Genomic DNA, 26,816 nt, shown 5'->3' on the forward strand with positions numbered 1-26,816 from the left:
AGATATTGAACCATCTGTTTTATTGGTCATTGTAGGCTAGAAATCAACCTGTTTTATTCTGTTGAGAATTGCTTGATGTATTATCCAATTAAGTTTCCAATTTGGAGACCTGTTTATCTTGGAGTTATAAATTGACCCTTTCAAGTAATCCAGGGTTCACAACTATCAGTGCACCCTTTCATTGGTAGACTGCGTGATACATAAGTTGGTTAAACGTCTAAACGTTTTGTCTGGATTACATTCCTTCCACCAGTCAAAATGCTTCAGTATTAAACTTTGACAAGGTGATCATATATAATACTGGTTCCAGATTGTATTAACTGGCTTACAGTATTCATTGATCAACACCTGTTGTAGTTGAAAAATCAAGAAATCTGGAGCTATCCTTGACCCGGTCCCTAATACTCTATGAGATGTGTCTTTATCTTGCGGTTTGATTAGATATACTGTATACATATGAGTAATGGTTGATGTCATAAAATTTGATCTCTGACTTTTGGAATGAAGAAAATCATTCTTCTTTCATAATACCTTGTGTAGGTCCACCCTGACTTCTCAGCCAAAAATATCAAAATTCTTTGCACTTGACACCCACTTGCCCTGGTGCATCCCTACTTGATACAGTCATTGAAACCATTGAAGGTGGCTGTTCAGTTCCTTTTGTCTGCGCATGTCAACATGTGCTGTCGCAGTATCCTGTGTCAAGAGCACCATCTTACACACCATCCTGTCATATAGCCGCATGCTATCTAGAAGGAACAATAGGTACATTTGCATGGCCCAGCTCTAACTTCAAAATATTGAGACAGCAGAGCGAACAAGTAAGTGTGCAGCAGATAAATAAGTCAAGGTATCTGGGAAAGACATTAGACATTGGAGGAAACCCTACATAGTTTCACCAGGTGCCCAAAAATAAGTGCACAAACAGAGGAAAGCCTGTTGTAGACTCTGTTGGAAGACATACATACAAAGTATGTAAATGGAAATCATCAGAATGGATTCAATTTCTTGGGGATCTGTTCGAATCTTCGTCCTTAAGCAAAATATGCATTGCAGATTTCAAAGCTAGGTTTATGAAGAGAAAAAATTTTGTACTGTGACAAAAGACTGAAATTTCACAAAGATTCACAGCAGTTAATCAAACATCAACAAAAGGAATGATACAGATTAGGAACATGGATGGGACTGTTATGATTTTTGACACGTCTGTTAATTAAACTGTGAGCAAAGTTGGAAAAAAGTGTCCATAACGACAGCAGTATATGAAAAAAAATAATTCCTCATTCTACTGTTACATATGACAACCAGGCCAGCTAGTGGTAACTTTCAAAAGAAAACCCTTCCAGAACACCAAAAGGTATGGTTGTCCACTTTCACAATCAAGCATGAATAATTAAGATGGCTTGAAGATATAGCTGCAGACATTTTGGAACTCCTGACCAAGAGGATTACAAATCTTCTAATTTGTTACGTTGCAGGACCATAATTTGTCAATGATGTTGATTCAGTTAATTAGCAAAACAGTGGTATTGAAGTAATTCTTAGTGATCTAACCAGTCTGGTTTAACCATTGGATGTCTTTCTGAACAAAAACGTCAAAAACAGTATGAGATTTAAAACAACGTAATGGCTGGATGATCAAAGGAGAAAAGACATTCACCAAGCCAAAATATAGGTTCTGACATTAGCAACCCTGTGAAAACTGTTTGCTGAGACCTGGGATGAAATCAGAATGGTCAAATCATTCAAGTATCCAGTGGGGCATCCAATGCAGCTGATGGCACAGGAGGTCATTTTTTGTGGAATGCTATGACTCTGAATGCTGATGAATATTGTTCCAGGTGGCATTTTAAGCAGGTTGGCCCATGGTATTTGCTTCTGCAGATGAGTAATTTTTAATAAATATTTGCTCACATTCTGCTACTAAGTTACGCTAGTATGTGTTCTTTTCTGGACTGTGGAAAAAACAAGTGAAATTGAATAAATTTGTACATAGGGCTTTCATTTTTGATGTGATAGATTAGATTACAGTGTGTAAACAGGCCCTTCGGCCCAACAAGTCCACACCGACCCGCCGAAGCGTAACCCACCCATACCCCTACATTTACCCCTTACCTAACACTACGGGCAATTTAGCATGGCCAATTCATCTGACCTGCACATCTTTGGACTGTGTGAGGAAACCAAAGCACCCGGAGGAAACCCACGCGCACACGGGGAGAACGTGCAAATGAATTTAATGTACAACTAATGTCCGTATGCATGGAGATTTATTTATAAACAAATATTTAATGGAAATACTTTGGCTCTGTTTGCAATTCTTATGGTAGGGGATTCTTAATCTCTTGTATGGGATATTCATTGTAAATATTTGAAATATTGGGTTTGCACTTAATCTGAAAATATGTACACATTAATTGCTATAAATAGAATTAACCCATTCACCTAACCATTCACTTAACCGTTATACTCAGAAATCTCTTTCCAAATTAAGTTCTGTTAGTTGGTTGCAAGCACATGGTCTATGACTATTACCAAGTCTTGATGAGTCAAGTCTGCTTGCAGCATCTGGTCCATTTTCATTATCTTTTTGTTTTAGAACTGTCTCTCACCTTAATATGATATTTGCTGCAATCCATAATATAATTCCAGATGTTATGGTGAAGTGTACAAGGTCTATTGCAATAATAAAGTATTGCTGCAGATGGGATAAATTGTCTTGCTGTGTAGAGGTTTCCAGACATGCTAGTTGTTTTCCTCATGTATATGTTGGGACTTGAAAATTTACATTTTGACAGACCCAGGTCTGAGTGTGTTAATTGCAGATTATTATCCTTACTCTTTGATTGAAATATGTTGATTCCTTTGTGAATAACTAGGCCTGTAATCCAGAAGTTAATGTACACCTAGGCCCTACATTGAAACCTAGTCGAATGGCAAGACAATAGTAGTTGATCTGAACCTGTATCTTAAGTTGTATAGATGGCCCAGACATTATGTTCTGAAATGTAATTTGATAAATACGATAATGGATGAGCTAGCACATGGGGAAAAAATGTTATATAAAAGGGAAGGCACAGTAGCTTAGTGGTTAGCACTGCTGCCCCTCAGCACCATGGACCTAGGTTCAATTCCGGAGTTTGCATATTCTCCCCGATGTCTGTGTGTGTTTCCTCCGGGTACTCCAGTTTCCTCCCACAGTCCAAAGATGTGCAGGTTACGTGGATAGGCCATGTTAAATTGACAGTAGTGACCAGGGATGTGCAGGCTAGGTAGATTTTCCATGAGAAATGCGGGGTTACAAGGATTGGGTAGGTGGGTGGGATGGTCTTCGGTGTGGACTCGATGGGCCGAATGGTTTGTTTCCACACTTTAGGGATTCTGTGATTTTTATGAAGTGTCTGGCTTTTAGCGAAATCTGTCCTTATTCACTTAAGCCATTCAGACACCTGCCTGCCTCCACTAACTGGTCTATTCCAAGCATAGTTTCAGTTGCTTGTCACGTAGTTCACCTCTGAGGATGTGTTCTCCTTAGTTCGCCATTCAGTTAGTCAATATATGTGGACGTGCTAATATTTTTAAGCTTCTAAGAATAAATTTTTAAGAACTTCCACCTCCTAATTGTCAACGAGGAATGTCATGAAAACTAAGATTTTTCTCATCGTCTAGCTTCAAGAAAACCATGGAGGAACTCAGATCTAGCACCATCTCTGGAGACAGGAAGAATTAATGTTCAAAGTCTAAAGACTGTTCAGAGCAGTGTCTTCATTTGTTTTTAATTTGATTTCCAGCACCTTCTGTATTTTGCTTTTATTGAAAAGAATCATGATTTACTTTACAATAGTACTTTGCAGGGCCATAATTAACCTGGTTTCTGTAATTATTCATTTTTAATATTACTGGCAAATTCTGTGGAAAACTTCTGACTGTATCCTGTGACCTTCCTCCCTGAAATGTTTTGAGGTAGTCACTTGGTAAATTATTACTGTCCTCAACAGGCAGGTGCGATCGGATGGGAAAGATAAAAATGCTGTGCTCTCCTTCACGCTGACAGAGGAGCCCACATACGTGGATCTGACCAGTTCAGGAGACCGAGAAGATGTAAGTGGAACATCTGTTTTGTTCTGATATTTTTAATTTGTAATTTTGGATCCCATAAACTGGTTAATTTGTAAGAAAAAAGGAAGGTAGTAAAAATATTAAAGTCCCCCTCTTTTTATAAGAAAAGTGCAACCTTCCTTGGGTGCACAACATGCAGAATGGAATGTTTATGAACAGCTTGTCAAGCCAAAAGTGTGCACATGGTTCAATTTATAATATATTGGTCTTGTAAGGGTATAGGTCCTCGCATTGTGAAGACTTTGTTCAAGTACTGCTTTATGCATAGCTAAATGATTACACGAGGTTTTTGCCATTTTGTTGTTTAACAGAAGCCAGATTGATTTTGTTTTTTTGATTCTTCCACTTCTTACTCTAAATGAATTGAGATCACTTGTTATCTTCTGTCGGCATTCCTAAATTCCCAGATCCTTCCACCAACTAAAAGCATATGTGTTGGAGTACTCTTCACTTTCCTGGATGAATATAATTGCAACAATAATTGGATTTACACTATTAAAGGCAAAGACTTGGACTTTTTGCGCCCTCACCATTTTGCAACACGGCAGCAATGAGTGCCTTCTGCAGATCCACTGCAACAACCCACCCCATTCCTTCTATCTCAGTACTTTCCAACCTTGTGATCTTGATTTCTTAAAAGGATGAAAGCAGCAGCCTGATTGTTTCCAATAAATTGCACACATTCCAAACTTGAAAACATTGCCATTCTGTGGTGCTTCAAAATTTCGAAAGTCATTGTGTTTAATGATACTGTTGTAGAGTACTTTACCACTTGGACTGCAGTACTTCAGGATGGCAGCTCATCACTTCATTATCAACAAATTGGGGATGGGTATAAATGATGTAGCAGTCACATCCCATGAATAGATTAATGATATTGTAAAATTTTAGCTTGGATTAGTCTAGGGCTGAATTTGATCTGCTTAGACAGCAACTCTTGACTTGACAAGCTCAACTGTTGTGGCAACTACACCAGCTAATCTTTGGAATATGCTTTTGTAATGCTCGGGATTTTTCAGACTTTTACCGTAGTTCAACAAGATTTAAGGTAATTTTGGATAAGGGGAAATCATGCAAAACCAGTTTAACAGAATTGGGAATTAATGAACAGGATAGATAAAGGGGAAGCAGTGGATGAAATATATTTGGATTTTCAGAAGACATTTGGAAGGTGCCACACGTTGGGGTACTTAATAGGTTAAGAACCCATGGCATTGCAAATAGTATATTAACATTGGTAGAAGATTTTTTAACAAATAAAACACAGTTGAGAGATGGGAAGCATTTTCAGCATGGCAACTTGTAGCTAATAATGTGCCATGGGGATTAGTGCTGGGGCCATTGTTACTTACAATGTACATGTTTGACTTGGACGCTGGAAGTCAATATGCTACAGCCAAGTGTGGATAATGCGAACAGATGAGGAGGCCTGTTTGGAGGATGAGAGTCTGCGAAGGAATTATTGGAAAGCTTAGGCAAGGGGCAGAAACTTGAGGGATGGAATATAATATGGAGAAATGTAATGTCCTGTGCTGGACAGGAAGAATAAAGGAGCTGAATATTATTTAAATGGAGAAAGACTGCAGAGATCTGCAGCATAAGGACTTGGGAATCCTTGTTCATAAATCTTAAGTGAGCATCCAAATTTAGCAGGTGATAGAGTAGACAAGTTTAATATTGGCATTTATTTAAAAGGGAATAAAGTATAAATGCAGGGAAGTCTTGATAAAACTACAGCTGGAATACTGTGAGTAGTCTTGGTTTTCTTATTTAAGGAATGATATACAGGCATTGGAAACAGTCCAGAGAAAGTTCATTAGGCTTGTATCTATGGAGGGTAGATTGTTGTTTGTACTCACCTTCTGAGGGTAGATTGTTGTTTGTACTCATTGGAGTTTAGAAGAATGAGAGGTGACATTATTAAAATACTCAATTCTTAGGTATGTGTGGATAGGTCATTTCCCCTGACAGACTCGAATATAATGGGGCATAATTTGAGTAATGGCATCTCTCTTTAAAATACCTTCTGAGAATTGTAAATTTGTGCAGTTCTTTACCGCAGAACTCGGTTGAGACTGAGTCATTAAATTTATTCAGATAATAGAACATAGAACATAGAAGAATACAGCGCAGTACAGGCCCTTGGGCCCTCGATGTTGCGCCGATCCAAGCCCACCTAAACTACACTAACCCACTATCCTCCATATACCTATCCAATGCCCTCTTAAATGCCCATAAAGAGGGAGAGTCCACCACTGTTACTGGCAGGGCATTCCATGAACTAACGACTCGCTGAGTGAAGAACCTACCCCTAACATCAGTCCTATATCTACCCCCCCTTAATTTAAAGCTATGCCCCCTTGTAATACCCGACTCAATACGCGGGAAAAGGTTCATACTGTCGACCCTATCTAACCCCCTAATCATCTTGTACACCTCAATCAAGTCACCCCTAAACCTTCTTTTCTCTAGTGAAAACAGCCCCAAGTGCCTCAGTCTTTCCTCATACGATTTTCCTTCCATACCAGGCAACATCCTGGTAAACCTCCTCTGCACCCGTTCCAATGCCTCCACATCCTTCCTATAGTATGGCGACCAAAACTGCACACAATATTCCAGATGCGGCCGTACCAGAGTCTTATACAACTGCATCATGACCTCAGGACTCCGGAACTCAATTCCTCTACCAATAAAAGCCAGTACGCCATATGCCTTCCTCACCGCACTATTTACCTGGGTGGCAACTTTCAGAGATCTGTGTACATGGACACCAAGATCCCTCTGCTCATCCACACTACCAAGTATCCGACCATTAGCCCAGTACCCCATCTTTTTGTTATTCTTCCCAAAGTGAATCACCTCGCACTTAGCTACATTGAATTCCATCTGCCACCTTTCTGCCCAGCTCTGCAGCTTCTCTATATCCTGCTGTAACCTGCCACATGCTTCCTCACTGTCAACAACTCCTCCGACTTTCGTGTCATCCGCAAACTTGCTCACCCAACCTTCTAACCCCTCTTCCAGGTCATTTATAAAAATGACAAACAGCAATGGTCCCAAAACAGATCCTTGCGGAACACCGCTAGTGACGGCACTCCATGAAGAAACTTTGCCATCAACTACTACCCTCTGTCTTCTTCCATCCAGCCAATTCCTAATCCAAACCTCCAACTCACCCTCAATGCCATATCTCCGTATTTTCTGCAGTAGCCTACCATGGGGAACCTTATCAAACGCCTTACTAAAATCCATATATACCACATCTACCGCTTTCCCCTCATCAACCTCCTTCGTCACCTTTTCAAAGAATTCAATAAGGTTTGTGAGGCACGACTTGCCCTTCACAAAACCATGCTGACTATCCTTGATCACATTATTCCTATCTAGATGTGCATAAATCCTATCCCTTACAATTCTCTCTAAGACTTTGCCCACAACAGAAGTGAGACTCACCGGCCTATAGTTACTAGGGCTATCCCTACTCCCCTTTTTGAACAAGGGAACCACATTTGCTATCCTCCAGTCTTCTGGGACTACTCCTGTAGACAAAGAGGACATAAAAATCAAGGCCAATGGCTCTGCAATCTCCTCCCTTGCTTCCCAGAGAATCCTAGGATAAATGCCATCAGGCCCAGGGGACTTATCTATTTTCACCTTTTCCAGGATTTCCAACACCTCTTCTCTACATACCTCAAAGCCATCCATTCTACTTATTTGTGCCTCAGTATTCTCATCGACAACAATGCCCTGTTCCTGAGTGAATACTGAAGAAAAGTATTCATTCAGTGTCTCCCCAATCTCTTCCGCCTCCACACGCAACTTCCCCCTACTATCCTTGACTGGACCTATTCCTACCCTAGTCATTCTTTTATTCCTAACATACCTATAGAAAGCCTTAGGGTTTTCCCTAATCCTATCTACTAAGGACCTTTCATGTCCCCTCCTTGCTGCTTTTAGCTCTCTCTTCAGGTCCTTCCTGGCTACCCTATAACTCTCAATCGCCCCAATTGAACCTTCACGTCTCATCTTGAGATAGGCCGCCCTCTTCCATTTAACAAGGGATTCCAATTCCTTATTAAACCACGGCTCCCTCGCACGACCCTTTCCTACCTGCCTGACAGGTACATAATTATCAAGGACACTCAATAGTTGCCCCTTGAACAAGTTCCACATATCATTTACACTCTTGCCTTGGAGTCTACTTTTCCAAGCCACACATCCTAAGTCATGCCTCACCGCATCATAATTTCCCTTACCCCAGCTATAATTCTTGCCCTGTAGTACACACTTATCCCTCTCCATCACGAGTGTAAAAATCACCGAATTATGGTCACTATCCCCAAAGTGCTCACCTACCTCTAATTCTAACACCTGGCCTGGTTCGTTACCCAGAACCAAATCCAGTATGGCCTCACCTCTTGTTGGCCTGTCTACATATTGTGTCAGGAAACTCTCCTGCACACATTGAACAAACACTGACCCATCTAACGAACTTGAGCTATAGCTTTCCCAATCAATATCAGGAAAGTTAAAGTCCCCCATAACAACCACCCTATTACTGTCACTCATCTCCTGAATCACCTTCCCAATCCTTTCTTCAATGATTCTAGGACTATTAGGAGGCCTGTAAAAGACTCCTAACAGGGTGACCTCACCTTTCCTATTCCTAACCTCAGCCCAGACTACCTCAGATGGCAAGTCCTCATCCATCGTCCTTTCCACCACTGTAATACTATCTTTGACAAGCAATGCCACACCTCCCCCTCTTTTACCCCCACCTCTAAACCTACTAAAACATTTAAATCCCGGAACCTGCAACAGCCAATCCTGTCCCTGTTCTAGCCATGTCTCCGTAATAGCCACAACATCGAAGTCCCAGGTACCAACCAACGCTGCAAGTTCACCTACCTTATTTCGTATACTTCTTGCATTGAAGTATACACACTTCAAGCCACTTCCCTGTTTACAGGCACCCTCCTTGGAAATTGATGCCATGTTCCTCACCTCCCTACACTCCAGGCCCTGCACCCTGAAGCTACAATCTGGGTTCCCATGCCCCTGCCGAGTTAGTTTAAACCCCCCCCAAGAGCACTAGCAAACCTCCCCCCAAGGATACTGGTTCCCCTCAGGTTCAGGTGTAGACCATCCTGTTTATAGAGGTCCCACCGTCCCCAGAAAGAACCCCAGTTATCCAAAAACTGGAACCCCTCCCTCCTGCACCATCCCTGAAGCCACGCATTTAATTGTTCTCTCTCCCTATTCCTCGAATCTCTATCACGTGGCACGGGTAACAAACCAGAGACAACAACTCTGTTTGTTCTAACTCCAAGCTTCCAACCTAGCTCCCTGAAAGCCTGTCTAACATCCTCAGCACTCCTCCTACCTATGTCGTTGGTGCCAATGTGGACCACGACTTCGGGTTGCTCCCCCTCCCCCTCCAGGACCCGGAAAACACGATCAGAGACATCACGTACCCTTGCACCTGGGAGGCAACATACCAAACGTGAGTCTCTCTCGTTCCCACAAAACCGCCTATCTGTGCCACGAACTATCGAGTCCCCAATTACTACTGCTCTGCTCTTCTTCACCCTTCCCTTCTGAGTAACGGGGACAGGCTCCGTGCCAGAGACCTGAGCCCCGTTACTTACCCCTGGTAAGTCATCCCCCCCACAAGTATCCAAAACGGTATACTTGTTCTTGAGGGGAATGGCCGCAGGAGGTCCCTGCACTGGCTGCTTCCTCCCAGTCCCCCTCACTGTAACCCATCTATCTGCCATCTTTGGAGTTACTACTTCCCTATAACTCTGATCTATGACCCCCTCTGCCTCCCGAATGATCCGAAGTTCATCCAACTCCAGCTCCAGTTCCCTAACACGGTCTTGGAGGAGCTGGAGATGGGTGCACTTCCTGCAAGTGTAATCGGCAGGGACGTCGATGGCATCCCTCACCTCATACATGTTGCAGGAGGAACATTGCACTGCCTTCACTGCCATCCCTCTAAAGCTAACTGTTTAAACAAAAACTGTGTCTAAATAATACAAACAAAATTCAGCACTTACCTGCTTGCCACAACAGATGTTATTATTAGGTTAGAGGAGGAGGGCGGGTGGGAGGCACTACCCGTGTAGTGCCTCGGGTTCCTCTCCTTCACGCTTTTAAAGGGGGAAAAAACTAACCCAGCTAAGGTTACACTAACTGCTTCCGGGTCTCGGCTGCCCCTCTGCTTGCCGTCACTTCCTCTGCTGCTCCCGCTCTTTCTGTGAAGGAGAGAGAAAACAAAACACCGATGCCCGCTACAGGTAAGTAATTTTGAAAAAAACTCTTACCTTAGCTGTAGTCTCCCGGGTTCACCTCAACTCGGCCGCTGCTCCCACTCTGCCAAATCAAAAAGGCACATGGGATGCTTGCTTTTGTTAGTTAAGGCATTGAATACAAGACTAAGGAGATTATCATAGAGCTGTATTTCACATTTATTGAGCCACTATGTGCAGTACTGGTCACCACACTAGAGGAAACGTGATTACATTGGAGAGGGTGCAGAAGAGATTCACCGGGATGTTGCCTGGGCTGAAGTGAAATGAGGCGAAGTAGACCTTGTCTCTTTTCCTTAGATGAGAGAAGACTGAAGGGGTTGGAAATTCTTTTGGGTTGTTCAAGGTTCTGAGGTGCATATTTAGGGCGAATCTTTTCCCTTAGTCACAGAATAATTAACCGGGGCACAGTTTTAAGGTGAGGAGGGAAAGGAAGTTCACCCAGAGAGTTGTGGGTATCAGGAGCTCACTCTCTAAAAACGTGGTAGAGGTGGGAATCATCAACGAATTGAAACTAAGAATACAGGTAGGAGGAGGCCATTCAGCTTGACCCTGCTCTACAATTCAAATTGATCATGGCTGATCATTAAATTCAATACCCTGTTCCCACTTCCCATCTCTTTTTATCCCTTTAGCTCTAAGACCTATTCTAACTCTTTGACTACATTGTGTTTTGGTCTCAACCACAATGTGGTAGACAATTCTACAGGCTAACGATTCTTTGGGTGAAGAAATTTCTCCTTATCTCAGTTCTAAATAGCCTACTCTGTATCCTTTAATTATGACCCCTGGTTCTGGACTCCAGTCATCAGGAAGATCCTTCCTGTGGTTACTCTGTCTAGTCCTGTTAGAATTTTATGGGCTTTTATGCGATTACTACTTCTAAGTTCCAGTGAATCTAGTTCTAATAATGCATGACTGTACATTTTCCTTATCACTGATAAATTGCAAGAAAATTGTTTTTTGTTCTTCAGCCAGTGAAGTTGGCGGTTGTTTGCCGGGATGGACTGTTGTACCTATTTGAACATATTTTAAACGGGTAAGAGTTGGGATTGTACCCAAACAGCTTAATGTTCCCATTTCTATTTTTGATAATCAAATGCATTTGCATGAGGTATATGGCAGAGACCGGTTGGTTGAACCTAACTAGTCCATACCAGTATTTATACTCCAGATAAGCTGCTTCCCATTGCTCCATATGTAAATCTACTGTTAGAGCCTCCATTTCTTCTCTCCTTCAAATACTTGTCTAGGTTCTCCTGAAATTCAAAAGGTCAGAAAACCTCTAATGAGTTCTCTTGAATACAAAGCCAATTGAGTATTTTTGAAACTGAAGTGTGTTGATTTTGACTGGTTGAGATGAGGAAGTGAAACCCTTTCCTCTTTGGTGCTTCAAATAATGTTACTGCTATCATGAATGATTGATTTATTGCTGAGTAGGCTTACTGTGGGTGAAACTCAGCTTGCCTGACTTGAATGTCTTAAAGATTTTGGATGTAGGTTTGCTCGCTGAGCTGAAAGGTTCATTTCCAAATGTTTCATTACCTTACTAGGTAACATCATCAGTGGACCTCATGCGAAGCAATGCTGAAATTTCCTCCTTTCTCTTTATATGTTTGGATTTCTTTATACCGTGTGCAAAAAGAATGGGTACCCAATGAACACAGTCCACCGATTTCTCAGCAACAAACCCAAACAAGCAGACAAAACCCGTCCAGAAACCCTAGCCACTTTCCCCTATATCAAAGACATCTCGGAAATGACTGCCAGACTACTCAGACTTCTTGGCATCATGGTAGCCCACAAACCCACCAACACACTAAAACAGCAGCTAATGAACTTGAAAGACCCTATACAGACAATGAGCAAAACTAACGTCATTTACAAAATACTGTGCAAGGACTGTAACAAACAATACATTGGACAAACAGGCAGAAAACTAGCCACCAGGATACATAATACCAGCTAGCCACAAAAAGATATGACCCTCTCTCACTAGTATCCTCATGGATGAGGAAGGACACCACTTCGAATGGGACAATACATTTATCCTCGGACAAGCCAAACAAAGACATGCACGAGAATTCCTAGAAGCGTGGCATTCCAACCGGAATTCTTATCAACAAACACATCGAGTTAGACCCCATCTACCACCCCCTGAGAAAAGGAACAGGAAGTGACTTCACAGGAAATAACATCAACAAAGGAAATGACATCACCAACCCAAAGAAACCCAAACATATAAATAGAAAGCAGGAAGTTTCAGCATTGCTTCGCATGAGGCCCACTGAAGATGTTACCTAGTAAGGTAACAAAACGTCTGGAAATGAACCTTTCAGCTCAGCGAGCAAACCTACATCCAAAACGTCAACCTGAGTTACAAATCTTCTCAAAACTATCTTAAAGATGTTTTGAACTTGTGTAATAAATACTGCAGCTGCCAGAAATCTGAAATAAAAATAAAACTGGAAAATGCCACCAGGTCTGACAGCATACCATGGTGAGAAACAAAGTTAACACTTCTGGTTTGGAGACACTAGTTTTTTTTTTTACATTACATTACTTACAGGGTGGAAACAGGCCCTTCGGCCCAACAAGTCCACACTGACCCGCCGAAGCGCAACCCACCCATACCCCTACATTTACCTCTTTAACCTAACACTATGGGCAATTTAGCGTGGCCAATTCACCTGACCCTGCACATCTTTGGACTGTGGGAGGAAACCGGAGCACCCGGAGGAAACCCACGCAGACACGGGGAGAACGTGCAAACTCCACACAGTCAGTCGCCTGAGTCGGGAATTGAACCCGGGTCTCTGGCGCTGTGAGGCAGCAGTGCTAACCATTGTGCCACCGTGCCGCCCTAGTTGAATTCTGGTGAAAGAAACTTGCCCTGAAATGTTAACTTTGTTTCCCTTCAAGATTGTGAATGGCTTCTGAGTTTTGACCTGTTTCTAAAACAGTTTATTTCTCTAGTCATCTAATGGTTGTGTGTTCATTTTCAATAGTTACTGCAAAAAGCCTCTCCTGCCAACATGCACAGTACAGATAGCAACTTCAGGAAGAGGCACTGATACAACACCTGTTCCTATTCTGGCAGCCATGTTCTGCACTGACCGGCAATCAATATTGATAGCATACAACAGTGTTCTCCAACCAATTATAGAAAGAGTGGTAAGTGATAAGACAAGACAAAATCTCTGCTGATTGCATCTTGGATGTTTGTAATAACATGGGTAACAGAGCAGAAAACTTGAGGAGCTACCTGTATGAATGTCAATACTGAGTAAAAAAAAAAATGTCAAGTTATCCTCAAAGTTGTTATGCAAATGATGGAAATTTCCTAAGATTACATTGATCATATGGGTCAATGGGCTGAAAAATGGAGTTCAGTCGAGATTAATGTGAAGTGTAGCATTTTTGTACAACAAACAAGGATAGGGCTTTGGATAGCATTGTAGAACAGGGGGACCTAGTGGTACAGGTACATAATTCTTTGAAGTATGCATCACATATAGACAGGGTGGTTAAAAAGACATTTGGCACGCTTGCCTTCATTGCTTAGCCCCTTGAATATGGGAGTTGGGAAGTCATGTTGAGGTTGTACAGGGCGTTGGTGAGGTCTCTTCTGGAATACTGTGTCCAGTTCTGGTCATCCAGTTATAGGAAGGATATTAAGCTGGAGAGGGTTCAGAAAGAATTTCCCAGGATGATGCTGGATTTGGAAAGTTTGGGTAATAAAGGAGACTGGATAGGCTGGGACTTTTTTCATTGGAGTGTAGGAGGTTGAGAGGTGATTTTATAGAAGGATCTAAAATAATGAGGGGTATAGATCGAGTTGATGGTAATTGTCTTTTCCTAGGATGGGGGTTTCGAGACTGGGGGCACATTTTTAACGTGAGAGGAAAAGGATGTTAAAAAGATATGAGAGGCAATTTTTTTTACACACAGGATGGTTTGCATGTGGAATGAACTTCATGAGGTGGATTTGGGTACAATTAGAATATTTAAAAGCTATTTAGATAAATACATAAATAAGAAATGTTTGAAGGGATATGGGCCAGGAGCAGGCAGGTGGGACTAGTTTAGTTTGGGATCACGTTCAGCATGGAGTGGTTGGTCCGAGGAGTCTGTTTTTATGATGTATGGCAATTGAAGTAGTAGTTTCCATTGTCATTGGATTTGTTTTAAGGGTGACCAAGTTAGAGCATACTGGAATGTTCACGAACTTGTATCTGTCAGCCTTCTAGGGATTTTTGTGCAGATGAGAATATATCTTGTTTAGCTGGTTGTAAAATCCTGAAATTTGTTTACAATCTAACTCTGGTATGAAGTAGGTGGGAACTTGAATATAGTTGCTCAAGTGTCCAACTATTTATGTATATTTTAATTTGCCTCCAAACTCCTCTTCAGATTTTGGACGAATCAAATGTCGTTCCTCCCAAATGTAAGATGCTTGAACTAAGCAATGATTGTGAACAGTGCCCAAGTATTATAGCCTGGAGTGGCTTTGAGGTTTGTTTGTTTTAGGGTCATCAAGGATGGACAGACCTGGCAGCTTAATTTTCCTGGATATAGATGCTATAGGAAGGATTGAAAGGGAGGCAAGAGAAGGGGGAGTGTCATTTTTGGTTAAGGAGAAGATTACAGCTGATATTCCTGGGAGATCATCCAGTGATGTTGAGTGGAATGTAAAAATAAACAATTTGTAATATAGGCTGCCCAATGGTCAGCATGAAATTGAGAAGCAAATATGTAAGGAGATCTCATTTCTCTAAGAAAAATAGGGTGTAATGGTAGGAGATTTTAACTTTCCAAACATACTGTGACTACCATATTGTTAAGGGCTTGGATGGGGAGGAATTTAAGTGCGAACAAGAAAACTCTTATTCAATGTGGAATATCTGCTAGAGAAGGAGCAATACTTGACCTGTTGGGAAATAAGGCATGGCATGTGACGGAGGTGCCAGTGGGGGAACGTTTTGGGGCAATTGATCATAATTGTATTAGTTTTAAGATAGTTGTGGAAAAAGATTAAACTGATCAAACAGTTAAGGTTCTAAATTGGAGTAAGGCCAATTTTGATACTAGACAGGAACTTTCAAAGGTTGATTATGGGAGGCTATTCACAGGTAAAAGGTCAGTTGGGAATGGGAGGTCTTGAAAAATATGATAACGAGAGTTCAGAGACACATGTTCCTGTTAGTGTGAAGGGCAAGACTGGTAGGTGCAAGGAATGCTAGATGACTAGAGAAATTGAGGCTCTGGTCAGGAAAATGATAGCAAATATCAGGTATAGACAGCTGGGATCGAGTGACAGCTGGAAGAGTATAAATGCAGGAATAAATGCAAGAGCGAAACCAAGAGGGCAAAAAGGGAACAGGAAATAGCTTTGGAAGAAGAGTTCAGGAGAATATCTGTTTATCTGCCTTACCTGTCAGGCCTCTTGCATTGAAGTAAATGCAGTTCAATTTATCAGTCTTACCTCATCCTTTGCGAGCTCAGTCTGCCTTGACTATTAGAATTGGTCCCCTTATCTAGTGTACCAGCCCCAGCCACTCTTCTCAATAGTGCTTAAAGTTACCCCATGCTCTGCAACAAGTTTAGCAAATTTTTCCTGTTGAATGATTCTCTGTTACAAACCCATGGTTGTGATTGAATTAGTGATGGCTGCTGGTTCTCATTTCAGACGTTAAACACCACCGAATCCCACATTTGTCTGGTAAGAGACATACAAATGACGGTGGCAATCTCAACCGAAACAGCTGTAACAAAGGTAAGCAAGAGGTCGTCACCCGAAATGTCTGCTTAATTCTTCAGTCATTATTTGTTTAGTAAAATTTTTTTAGTGCTTCGAAGCATTTACAAATGAAGATAATTTTCTGAAGAATTGTGCATTCTAGTTGGTGACAGCTTTTTTATATTCTTTTCCAGTAAAAATCTTTCCACTTTCCTATGGTGACAAGAAGTTAAACTGGTGATTAAATGAGAATTGAGATGTTTATTATAGATTTTATTATATTTAGTCAAGCAAAAGAAAATCCTGAAAACAACATAAATTGTGTGTAGAAAATGTGTACTTCTGACTAGTTACCTGGAGCGGTATGTGGTTTTATTGGGTATATATAGGTTGCAAGATCATTAGCTGTGCAGAAACTGTCCTACCAGAGTCACAATGAACTAATAACCTATTTTATCTTGTAGATTAAAACTCCAGTTGTAACTTCTGGAGTTGAAGTGTTAGCACCTGGTATCCCTGGACATAGTACAAGCATCAAACCTGCATTGACCAAATCAAGAAAAAGTGAAGATAAGAGGAGGAAGGACACCGAAAATGAGGTACTGATACCTGTCCAAGTGTTCACTGATAGTTTCGATTCCCCTTGCTAGATCAATCATCGTTGTAGAACTATACCTTAAAAACATGGTGTCAGTCTTTTTTATTGCTTGGAAGTGTGTTAGCGTGGATTTATATAAGTGCCTGGTTCAATCTGAAATTCAAAACGAATCTAAAATTATACTTTTCTGTCTAATTTGAGACTGCAGCAGAATTTTAATCCATGTGTAAAGTAAATTACAAGGTTTGGAGGTTTAGTGAGAAATGAACATTCAAATCTGATTTTTTTTGATAAGTACAAATTAGAACTTTGCTCTATTAGTTACGTTGTTAATTCAAAGCATCTTAAACCAAAAAGGATTATTTATCGCAGGTTTCAGACTCAGGGTTCCAAAAGCACTATTTAGCTTTTCAGTGTCAACAGAATTACAGCTGCACTGTGCAGAAAGAAATTTGTGGCACTATACAAGGGTGACTGTGCTATGTTCTTCTGTTTTTTCAGAGTATTGAGGAACGTCTGTGTGCCATGGATATTGATGTGATGAAAATGAGAAGTAAATCTGGCCTTCCACAGACTGACAGCTTTGCAGTGTTACTTGTACAAGGGCTGGAAAGTAGTGACTCATCTATTCTAAATGTAAGACATCTCTATTATGTGTACAATTGTTTCACAACATTTTGGAGATCATCTGCATGATAAGTTCCATGCAGTTTTACCAATTGAACATTTTGCTAGAATTATGTAGAATCTACAGTGAAACAATGCCTTTACACATCAGATTCAATTTTGACCTTTATGCCCGATGTCAGCGTCCCACAAACTGCCATGTTTTTAAATCTAAAATCAGAACTTTATCATTTATTTTCCCTATCTTAACCAGTTTTTCTTGAAATACATCTGTTATTTGCTTCAATTCGGTATTCTTAAATACAATTTTATCAAGTCACCTCTCAACCTTGTACGGTGTGTTCAATCTTTCCAGATTAGTATAACTCTTGATTTGATTTTTTTTCTTCATTCATGGGAATTGGGTGTCACTGGTTTGGCCAGCGTTTATTACCCATTCGTAATTGCCCAAAGGGTAGTTAAGCATCATTGACATTGCTGTGGATCTGGAATCACATGTAGACCAGACAAGGTATGGATGGCAGTTTCCTTCCCTCGTGGGCATTAGTGAACCAGACAGTTGGCAATTCATTCTTGGTTGTCATTAGATTCTTAGTTTGAGATTTTCATTGAATTCAAATTCCATCACCTGCTGTGGTGGGATTTGAATCTGGGTCCTCAGAACGTTATCTGGGTGTCTGGATTAACTATTCAGTGACAATTTCACCAGGCCATCACCTCTCTCAAATTATGCTAATAAGTTGATGTGTTCCATATTCTTTTATAGCATGTTGGGTGAAAGAGTAGTTTTGGTCTCCTTATTTAAGGGAAGGTATTATTTCATTGGAGGAATTCAGCGAAGGTTCATTAGAATGATCCCCAGTATTGGAGAGATTGCCTTTAAGGAAATGCCTAGCAGGCTGGGACTCGTATTTATTGGAATTTTTAAAAATATGGAAGGTTATCCCTTTGAAACAATTCTTAAGGGTTTTGACAGGGAAAATGCTGAGAGCGTGTTTACTATTCTTGGGAGTCAAGGACCAGAGGGCATAGTCTCAGAATTAAGGTGTGCCAATATAAGATGGAGATCAATTTCTTTACGTTTGAGTCTTTGGAAGTCCTTGCCACAGAGAACTGTGGTGGCAGAGTATTAGATTAAATTCCCTACGGTGTGGACACAGGCCTTTCGGCCCAACAAGTCCAAACTGACCCTCCGAAGAGCAACCCACCCAGACCCATTCCCCTATATTTACCCCTGACTAATGCACCTAACACTACGGGCAATTTAGCATGGCCAATTCACATAACCTGCGAATCTTTGGGAGGAAACCGGAGCACCCGGAGGAAACCCACGCAGACACTGGGAAAATGTGCAAACTCCACACACAGTTGCCCAAGGCTAGCAATTTATTTTTGTTTCCAATATAAATTCCTTCTTCTTAAAATGTGTGCCATGCTTATAAAGGCAAGTGTCCCATACGGCTTTTTAACCATACTTTTAACTTGTCTTGCCTTCATGGATCTGTGGACAGTCACCTAAAGATCCTTCTATTCCTCTGAGCTTCCTAGTGTTCTGCCATTCATTGAGTGCTCTCATCTTTTTACTTCCTCCAAAGTGTATCATCTCTCACTTGCAGTTATGTTCTGTCTGCCGCTAACTTAACCTGCGACCTTCTTCCTCACTCAGTGCCTGCCCAATCTTTGTGTCATTTACAAGCTTACTAATTCTTATTCTTTGCCTTCTGTGCTTCCGCAAGCGTGCTCTCTCTTCCACCCCCCCTCACCCCTGCCTCTCTCCCTTCCCACCCCCATCCCCTGCATTCTCCTCTTTATTGTTCATATACATCAAAAACAATAAGAGATGCAAGTGGTCTCTATGTTAACAAAAACAAATTGCTGGAGAAACTCTGGTCAGATAGCATCTGTGGGAAGAGTTAATGTTCAGAGTCCAGTGACTCCTCTGAAAATACAACATCCCTGTGTTTCTTTGAATTTGAGAAGTAGCATGATGAGCAAAAGTTAAATGAGGGAGAAAAAAAGGAAAATTAGACAACAGAAATTATTTAACAAAAGGTCTATTATTTCATTTTACTTAGGTTTGTATGAGAATGTGCTAATATTCTTTCACATTTGGCATTAAAATTTCTTCATTATTGTGAATGTTCTTTAAATTGTTGTAATACTGATCTTCCAAAATTAGTTTAAATTTAATGTATTGTTTTCAGTTTCAAGACTGACTATTATGTTGATCATGATTTGGAGATGCCAGTGTTGGACTGGGGTGTACAAAGTTAAAAATCACACAACACCAGATTATAGTCCTATTTAATTGGAAGCACACTAGCTTTCGGAGCAATGCTCTTCATCACCTGATGAAGGAGCGTTGCTCCGAAAGCTAGTGTGCTTCCAATTAAACCTATTGGACTATAACCTGGTGTTGTGTGATTTTTAACTTTATTATGTTGATGTTTTTCTGACACTGACTTAAAAGGTGCTTGCATCGCATTGCACCTTTCCAAGCATATACAATTGTTCCTGATTGGGTAAATAATGAATGGAAAGGCCATTAATGACTATGTTGTATATAGTAATCCAGTATCTGTAAAAGATATTCTACCTGTATTAATGTACCCCACAAATAAAACTGCTTACAAAATTTTTTGAAGTTCGCCTGTCGTGGACCAAGTTATACCACTAGATGGCACCTGTTCTTTTAATCAGCTAATGGTGAGGGAGAAATTGTAAAGTGCCAAATCAAGTGAATTTCAAATAAACTTGTCTGCACAAGGTATGAAAACAATTAACAAGACTATCAACAATTAAAATAGAAAATGGTTACTGTAATAACGTAGGAAATCCAACTGGAAAGGAACATAAATAGAAATTGCTTGAAAATTCCAACATCTGTGGAGAGAAATCAGTTAATGTTTAAGTCCAGTGACCTTTAAGAATTTTTTATTGTTGAGCATGGAAATAGAGCCATCAGTCATGACGTACATTAGCTAGTTTCAGCCTGAGGCAGACATTTCTTTTGACCCATTCCTATTTTGGGTGTTAACATTTCTGAACAAGTTGATGATAAAATGCTATGAGCGCACCTCTAGAGTAGGTGTGACTTGAACATAGGCTCTCCTATTACAGAGGTAGAGAAACTACCACTGCACCACAAGAGCCTCTACTGGGTCTGCTGTATATTTTTAATCTGCCTGTCTGATGTGTTATGACATAGCTCTGGGATAGGTGGGATGTGAACCCAGTCATCTGGCTTAAGAGGTAGAGACACTGTCACTGCAGCTCAAGAACCTCATTAGGTGTGCTTTATAATATTTTCTAATCAAATTAATCTGTTCAAAGATGTTGTTATGCACCTCTGGAGTTGGTGGGACTTGAAATCTAGTCTATCTACCACTGAACCCTAAGAGCCCTTTGTGCTCCTTTTAAAAAGTTTTTGATATTTTCTATTGAGTCTCTTTATATTTTTTAATACATCTGTTTAGAGATGTTACAACAGGTGGGACCCAGGCTTCCGGGCCCCTTGAGCCTGCTTATTTTTTATATCCAGCACAGTTTTTCTTCCCATCATGGAATCACTGAGATATTTTCTTTTTAACTACTAACCCCTGGCAGTAATCACCCATGTAGTAGCCAATTAGATATTTGCATACAAAGCCTGTTATTGCCTGTTATTGGTCTGCTTAATATACATTTTCTAATCGACCCGTTTCGAGGCATTATTAAGCACTTCTGGGGCAGGTGTGGACTTTAACCTGAGCTTCCTGGTGTAGGGGCAAGACCTTTACCACTGTACCACAAGAGCTGTCTGAGTCTGATTTTTCTAAAAGTGGGATAAGCATTTTGGAACTACCGCCAATTGGCAGTGCAAATCAAGATACTTGAACTCAGGCCTCCTGGCTCAGAGTCAGGATAATATCGCTGCACTGCAACAGCTCCTCTGGATCTGCTTTATGCATATTTTTTATCAACCTGTTCAGATATGTCATGACATCTCATGGGCAGATGGCACGTGAATCATGGTAAGGGCACTATTGCTGAATCACAAGAGCCCTTCTGGGTCTGCTACATGTTTTTTTTTTCAATCTGTATTATCCAGTCAACCTATTCAGATGTTGTCACACATTGCTGGAGCAAGTTGGACCAGAACCCAAACCTCCTGGCTCAAGGGGAGGGACACCATCACTGTACCACAGCAGCCCTTCAAAATGTGTGACAAACTGCAATACACCGTGAGAGTTAAATTCTCTGCATTAGTAACTTAGGATCGCTGCTAGCTATCTGGAGATATTCTCCCAGCTCATTGCACACTTTTGGGGCAGAATTGGGCTTGAACCAGGAGCCTCTTGGCTCACCAGTGCACCACAAGATCCCCCTGGGTCTAGTTATATATTTTCCTCATGAAACTGCTCAGCGGTCATGATACATCTCGAACAGATGGGACATGAAATCCAAGCCTCCTGGTCTCCAAGGGTCCACAAGTTTTGGTTTGAAGCCTTGTTTTCTTGAAAAAGATGAACTTCAAGAGGACATAAGATTGGTAGGCAATTGGAAAACAAAATGGAATGCAGAGAATTAGGTCAGTTTTGTGAGAAGAATGAGGAGAGATGATATAAATTAAAGGGTACAACTCAAAAGTGTGCAGAAGCAGAGGAACCTGGGAGTCCACGTTCACCTATCATTAAAAGTGATAGAACAGGTTGAAAAAGTGATTAATAAACCATATGTGATCATGAGCGTCATAACTAGGGGCAAAAGAAAACCAGAAAGCTATGGTAAATCTGTATCAAACACTAGTTGAGTCAGTTGAAATCTCCGTTTTCTGTGCACGCACACTTCGGGAAGGATGTGAAGGTACTGGAGAAGGGTGCATGCAAAGATTTATGAGAATAGTTCCAGAGATCGTCAACTTGAGTTACATGTAAAAATTAGAAAAGATGAGGTTGTTCTCAGAGAAGAGAAAATTTGATGATCAGAATAGTAAGGGGCTCAGACCTGAGGCGAAGCTGTTCCAGTTGGTGGAGCAATCTAATTAGAAGACACTGTTTAAAATGATTGACAAAGGAAGAACGATGATGGGCTAGGGTATTAGTACGCTGCTTGAATACAGTGGAGGTAGATTCATTTGAATATATTCAAAAGAGAATTTTACGAAGAATGAATGTGAAGAGCTATGGATAAAATATGGGAGAGTAGGACTAGCTGAATTACTTTTTGCAAATGGAGATGTTAGGCTAAATTACCTTCTGTGCTGTGTAACCATCCTATAATTCGAAATACATAGCATGGGAAGATGATGTATGGAGAGGTAAAAGAACCAAGGGAAAAGCTGGGGCAGAGAGTAGATCCTATTATCCATTGTCTGAGTGCTACTGCCTTTTTTGAACTTGCAAAACCTCCCTTTTGTATCACCTTTCTTAAAGTCACTTTTCTGGTGAAACCATCAGTTTTACAATAAAAACCAAATTCTAGGAATACTCAGCAAATTTAGCAGCATTTGTGGCGATTTATTTGTCCTTCATGGACTGGAGAAGCGTGAATTGATTGTCAGGATGTGGGGCTAGTGAATCTATAATATAACAAATGCCCAAATTATGACACTGACCCATCAGTCTTTCTGCATCAAGTCCCATTTGAGAATATATGATCTTGTTTTGAGCTCCTATGAAATAAAGGGGATATGCATTTTCTCGGGTGCTATCCTTCATTAATCCAAGGATTTATTTGTCTATTTTGATGACTCAGGTGGCAACTCACTTCTCATGATGGTTACTGCAGAGATTTCCTGGTACTTTGGCTATTTTTTTCTGCCAACCAAGACATCATTCAGTGAGGATCAGTTGGCCTGAATATGTCAATGCCAGTTGACTGTTTCTAAGTCATTGAGTAAATTTAATAGCTTTGACTTTGAAGCACTATAAAGTGCGGACGGCTGCAAAAGTTGGTAATTTTAACTGACTTTTTCTTTTTTGTTGCCAGAAAGTACTGCAGACAAAGAAGGATTCCTTGATAAAGGCCACTATTGCCAGGTTACCTGTTGCTGCAGTAGTTCCACTGCTTCAAGAGGTAAGGTTTCAGGAGCGGAGTTGATAACGTCAGCAGGTAGCAACAAAAATGACATGACATTTGTATTACATTTTTAGCATCATCAAAATATCTCAGGGTAATTCATAGGAGACTTCTCAGTTGGACACCTGACATTGAAGGTGGCCAAATTGTTGGAAAGAATTTCATGTTCAGGATTTGCATTCATTTGGAAAGGCAAAGGCTGATTCGGGATGGTCAACATGGCTCTCTGCGTGGGAAATAATGTCTCACTAACTTTGTTGAGTTTTTGAAGATGTAACAAAGAGGATAGATGAGGGCAGAGTGGTGGACCTGATCTGTATGGACTTCAGTAAGGCATTTGACAAGGTTCCCCATGGGAGACTGGTTAGCAAGGTTAGATCACGTGTAATACAGGGAGAACTAGCCATTTGGATACAGAACTGGCTTGAAGGTAGAAGACTGAGGGTGGTGGAAAGTTGCTTTTCAGACTGGAGGCCTGTGACCAGTGGTGTGCCACAGGGATCGGTGCTAGATTGACTGCTTTTTGTCATTTATATGAATAATTTGGATGTGAACATAGGAGGTATAGTAAGTAAGTTTGCAGATGACACCAAAAGTGGAGGTGTAGTGGACAGCAAAGAAGGTTATCTGAGATTACAAAAGGATCTTGATCAGATGAGCCAAAGGACCAAGGAATGGCAGATGGAGTTTAATTTAGATAAACGGGCGATGCTGCATTTTGGAAAGGCAAATCAGGGCAAGACATAGACTTAATGGTCAGGTCTTGGGGAGTGTTGCTGAATAAAGAGCCCTTTGAGTGCAGGTTCAAAGCTCCTTGAAAGTGGAGTTGCAAAAATACAGAATAGTGAAGATGGCATTTGATATGCATTCCTTTACTTGTGCATTAAGTATTGGAGTTGGGAGGTCATGTGGCTGTACAGGACATTGGTTAGGTCACTGGTCTCCCTGCTATAAGAAGAGTGTTGTGAAACTTGAAGGGTTCAGAAAAGATTTACAAAGATGTTGCCAGGGTTGGAGGGTTTGAATCATAGGGAGAGGCTGAATAGGCTGGGGCTGTTTTCCCTGGAGTGACGGAGGCTGAGGGGTGACCTTATAGAGGTTGGGTGGGTGGGGATGGACAAGGATGTGCAGTTGGGGGAGCGGGGTTGGTGGCAGATGGGGGCAGAGTGTCAGCGGATGAGGGAGTGTTGGACGGAGGTGGAGCTGGGGGTGGGTTGGGGTGCGGGGTGGGAGCAGGCGGGGGTGGGGGTGTTGGACGTGGTTGGGGGCGGGGTCTCGGGTGCAGTGTGCTTTTGCCTAGTCTCCTGGACAGGGAGCAGACTTCACATAAAACTCCAGGCCCCAGAGGAAATCAATTACCCAAATAAAATAGTGCCCGCTCATCTCGTTCAGATAATAGAGGTTCCTCTGTATTTTCAAAACCTTTTGGATTGTCCTGAACACTATTTGCCAAAGTTATCTCGTGTCCCCTTTTTTGCCTCCTGATTTCCCTCTTAAGTGTACTCCTGCCTTTATACTTTTTTAAGGATTTACTCAATCTCTCCAGTCTGTACGTGTCATATGCTTTTTCTTAACCAAAGCCTCAATTTCTCTCGTCATTCAGCACTCCCTACACCTACCAGCCTTGCCTTTCACCCTAACAGTAATATACCGTCTCCGGACTCTCGTTATTTCATTTCTGAAGGCTTCCCATTTTCTATCTGTTCCTTTACCTGCGAACTTCTGGCCCCAATCAGATTTTGAAAGTTCTTGCCTAATACCATCAAAATTAGCCCTCCAATTTAGAACTTCAACTTTTAGATCTTGACTATCCTTTTTCATTATTTTAAAACTAATAGAATTATGGTCGCTGGCCCCAGAATGCTCCCCCACTGACACCTCAGTCACTTCCCCTGCCTTATATCCCAAGAGTATGTCAAGGTTTGCACCTTCTGTAGTAGGTACATCCACATACTGACTTAGAAAATTGTCTTCTACACACTTAACAAATTCCTCTCCATCTAAACCCTTAACACTATGGCAGTCCCAGTCTGTCTGGAAAGTTAAAATCCCCTACCATAACCACCCTATTACTCTTACAGATAACTGAGATCTCCTTACAAATTTATTTCGTTTTAGCTCACGATAATGATACTCCGGACATTTTACATTGCATGATAATTTGCTACAAAATTTACCAGTATAGTTTGACCACGTCAGCAATAAATAGCCATTGCTATATTGATGCTGTAATGCCACTGGCATTGATCTTATTCTCAAATTTTACTGTGAAATCATGTTCTGACAAATAATGGAAATTTTGCGTGTAATATTACTTATGCATTTTGGAAGCTGTATGCACTTATCATGCCACCCTCACCAGCCTCATTCCCCCAAATCAAATCAACTTAAGTATTGTATGCTGTAAGTTTAAAAATAGCTGGTGTTTCAATGTGGACAGGTGTGTACAAGAAATCTTTAAATATCCATACTGGGAACTGATTAGATCAATTTCAGGTTGGTCAGGTCTTGACCTTGCCTTGTTTAGTTTTCTCTTTCCCTCCATTTTGAGAAAGTGCTTGAGTTTCATCCCTACACCTCAGGAATAATGGAATTGAATGAAATCTTGAAATGACGCATTAGTGTTCTAATATGGCATTGTGTTCAGTAGCTTTATTTATAAAATATTTTTTCTCTCCAGATCACAAAGAGGTTACAAGGTCACCCATCCAGGTGAGGTTCAGATTTAGTGGTGATTTCTTTTTAAACAATGCAATGTGGAATGAGAAATTCTTTTAACATAACCTTTATTACTGATTTTACCCTCTGCCAAACACTAAGCTTGCTCCAAGACACTGAAATCCACTGTTATGCCTGTCAAAGACAAAACAGCTCAGGTCTGTTTCATGGATCTGATTTGTTGATGTGACCAATTTGAATTTCTTATACTGGGAAATCTTATGTACAAATATAAGACTTGAAAGCAGAAGGCAACCATTTTGTCTGTTCTACCATTCAATCATGTCATATATATATAGCTGATTTGGTTGTATCCTTATCTCCACTCCTGCCTACATCCTGTAAACCTCACTCCCTTAAACCCAGCCTCCACTCCCTTACAGGGGAGAGAGTTACACACACTAACGATCCTGTGAGAAGAAAACAGGTTCTCCTCACGTCTGCCTTAAAAGGGAGATCCCTTCATTAAGTCATGTCCCCTAGTTTTAGTCTTCAACAATGAGAGAACATCCTCCTATGATGTAACGTGTCAAATTCCCTCAGATCTTCGTGTTTCAATAAGATCACGTCTCATGCTTCCAAACCCCAATGGGTATGGGTCTTCATAAGGCCTTCATCCCATGAGTATGTTAAATGATCTTCC

General features: G+C 41.0%; 1 protein-coding gene across 1 annotated transcript in view; it reads left to right on the top strand.

The window, feature by feature from the left end:
- wdr43 (WD repeat domain 43) overlaps positions 1–26,816 on the top strand; it is a 61,297-nt gene that overhangs the window by 20,585 nt on the left and 13,896 nt on the right. The window contains exons 6-13 of the mRNA XM_043687212.2: positions 3,999–4,101; positions 11,405–11,469; positions 13,439–13,604; positions 16,120–16,206; positions 16,635–16,769; positions 17,270–17,404; positions 23,366–23,452; positions 26,136–26,167. Coding sequence (XP_043543147.2) covers positions 3,999–4,101; positions 11,405–11,469; positions 13,439–13,604; positions 16,120–16,206; positions 16,635–16,769; positions 17,270–17,404; positions 23,366–23,452; positions 26,136–26,167 — 810 coding nt within the window. The remainder of the gene's footprint in view (positions 1–3,998; positions 4,102–11,404; positions 11,470–13,438; positions 13,605–16,119; positions 16,207–16,634; positions 16,770–17,269; positions 17,405–23,365; positions 23,453–26,135; positions 26,168–26,816) is intronic.

The sequence above is a fragment of the Chiloscyllium plagiosum genome, unplaced genomic scaffold (assembly GCF_037043375.1).
Source record: "Chiloscyllium plagiosum isolate Xiang-an unplaced genomic scaffold, Cpla_swu_hap1 HiC_scaffold_3, whole genome shotgun sequence".
Lineage (NCBI taxonomy): Eukaryota > Metazoa > Chordata > Chondrichthyes > Orectolobiformes > Hemiscylliidae > Chiloscyllium > Chiloscyllium plagiosum.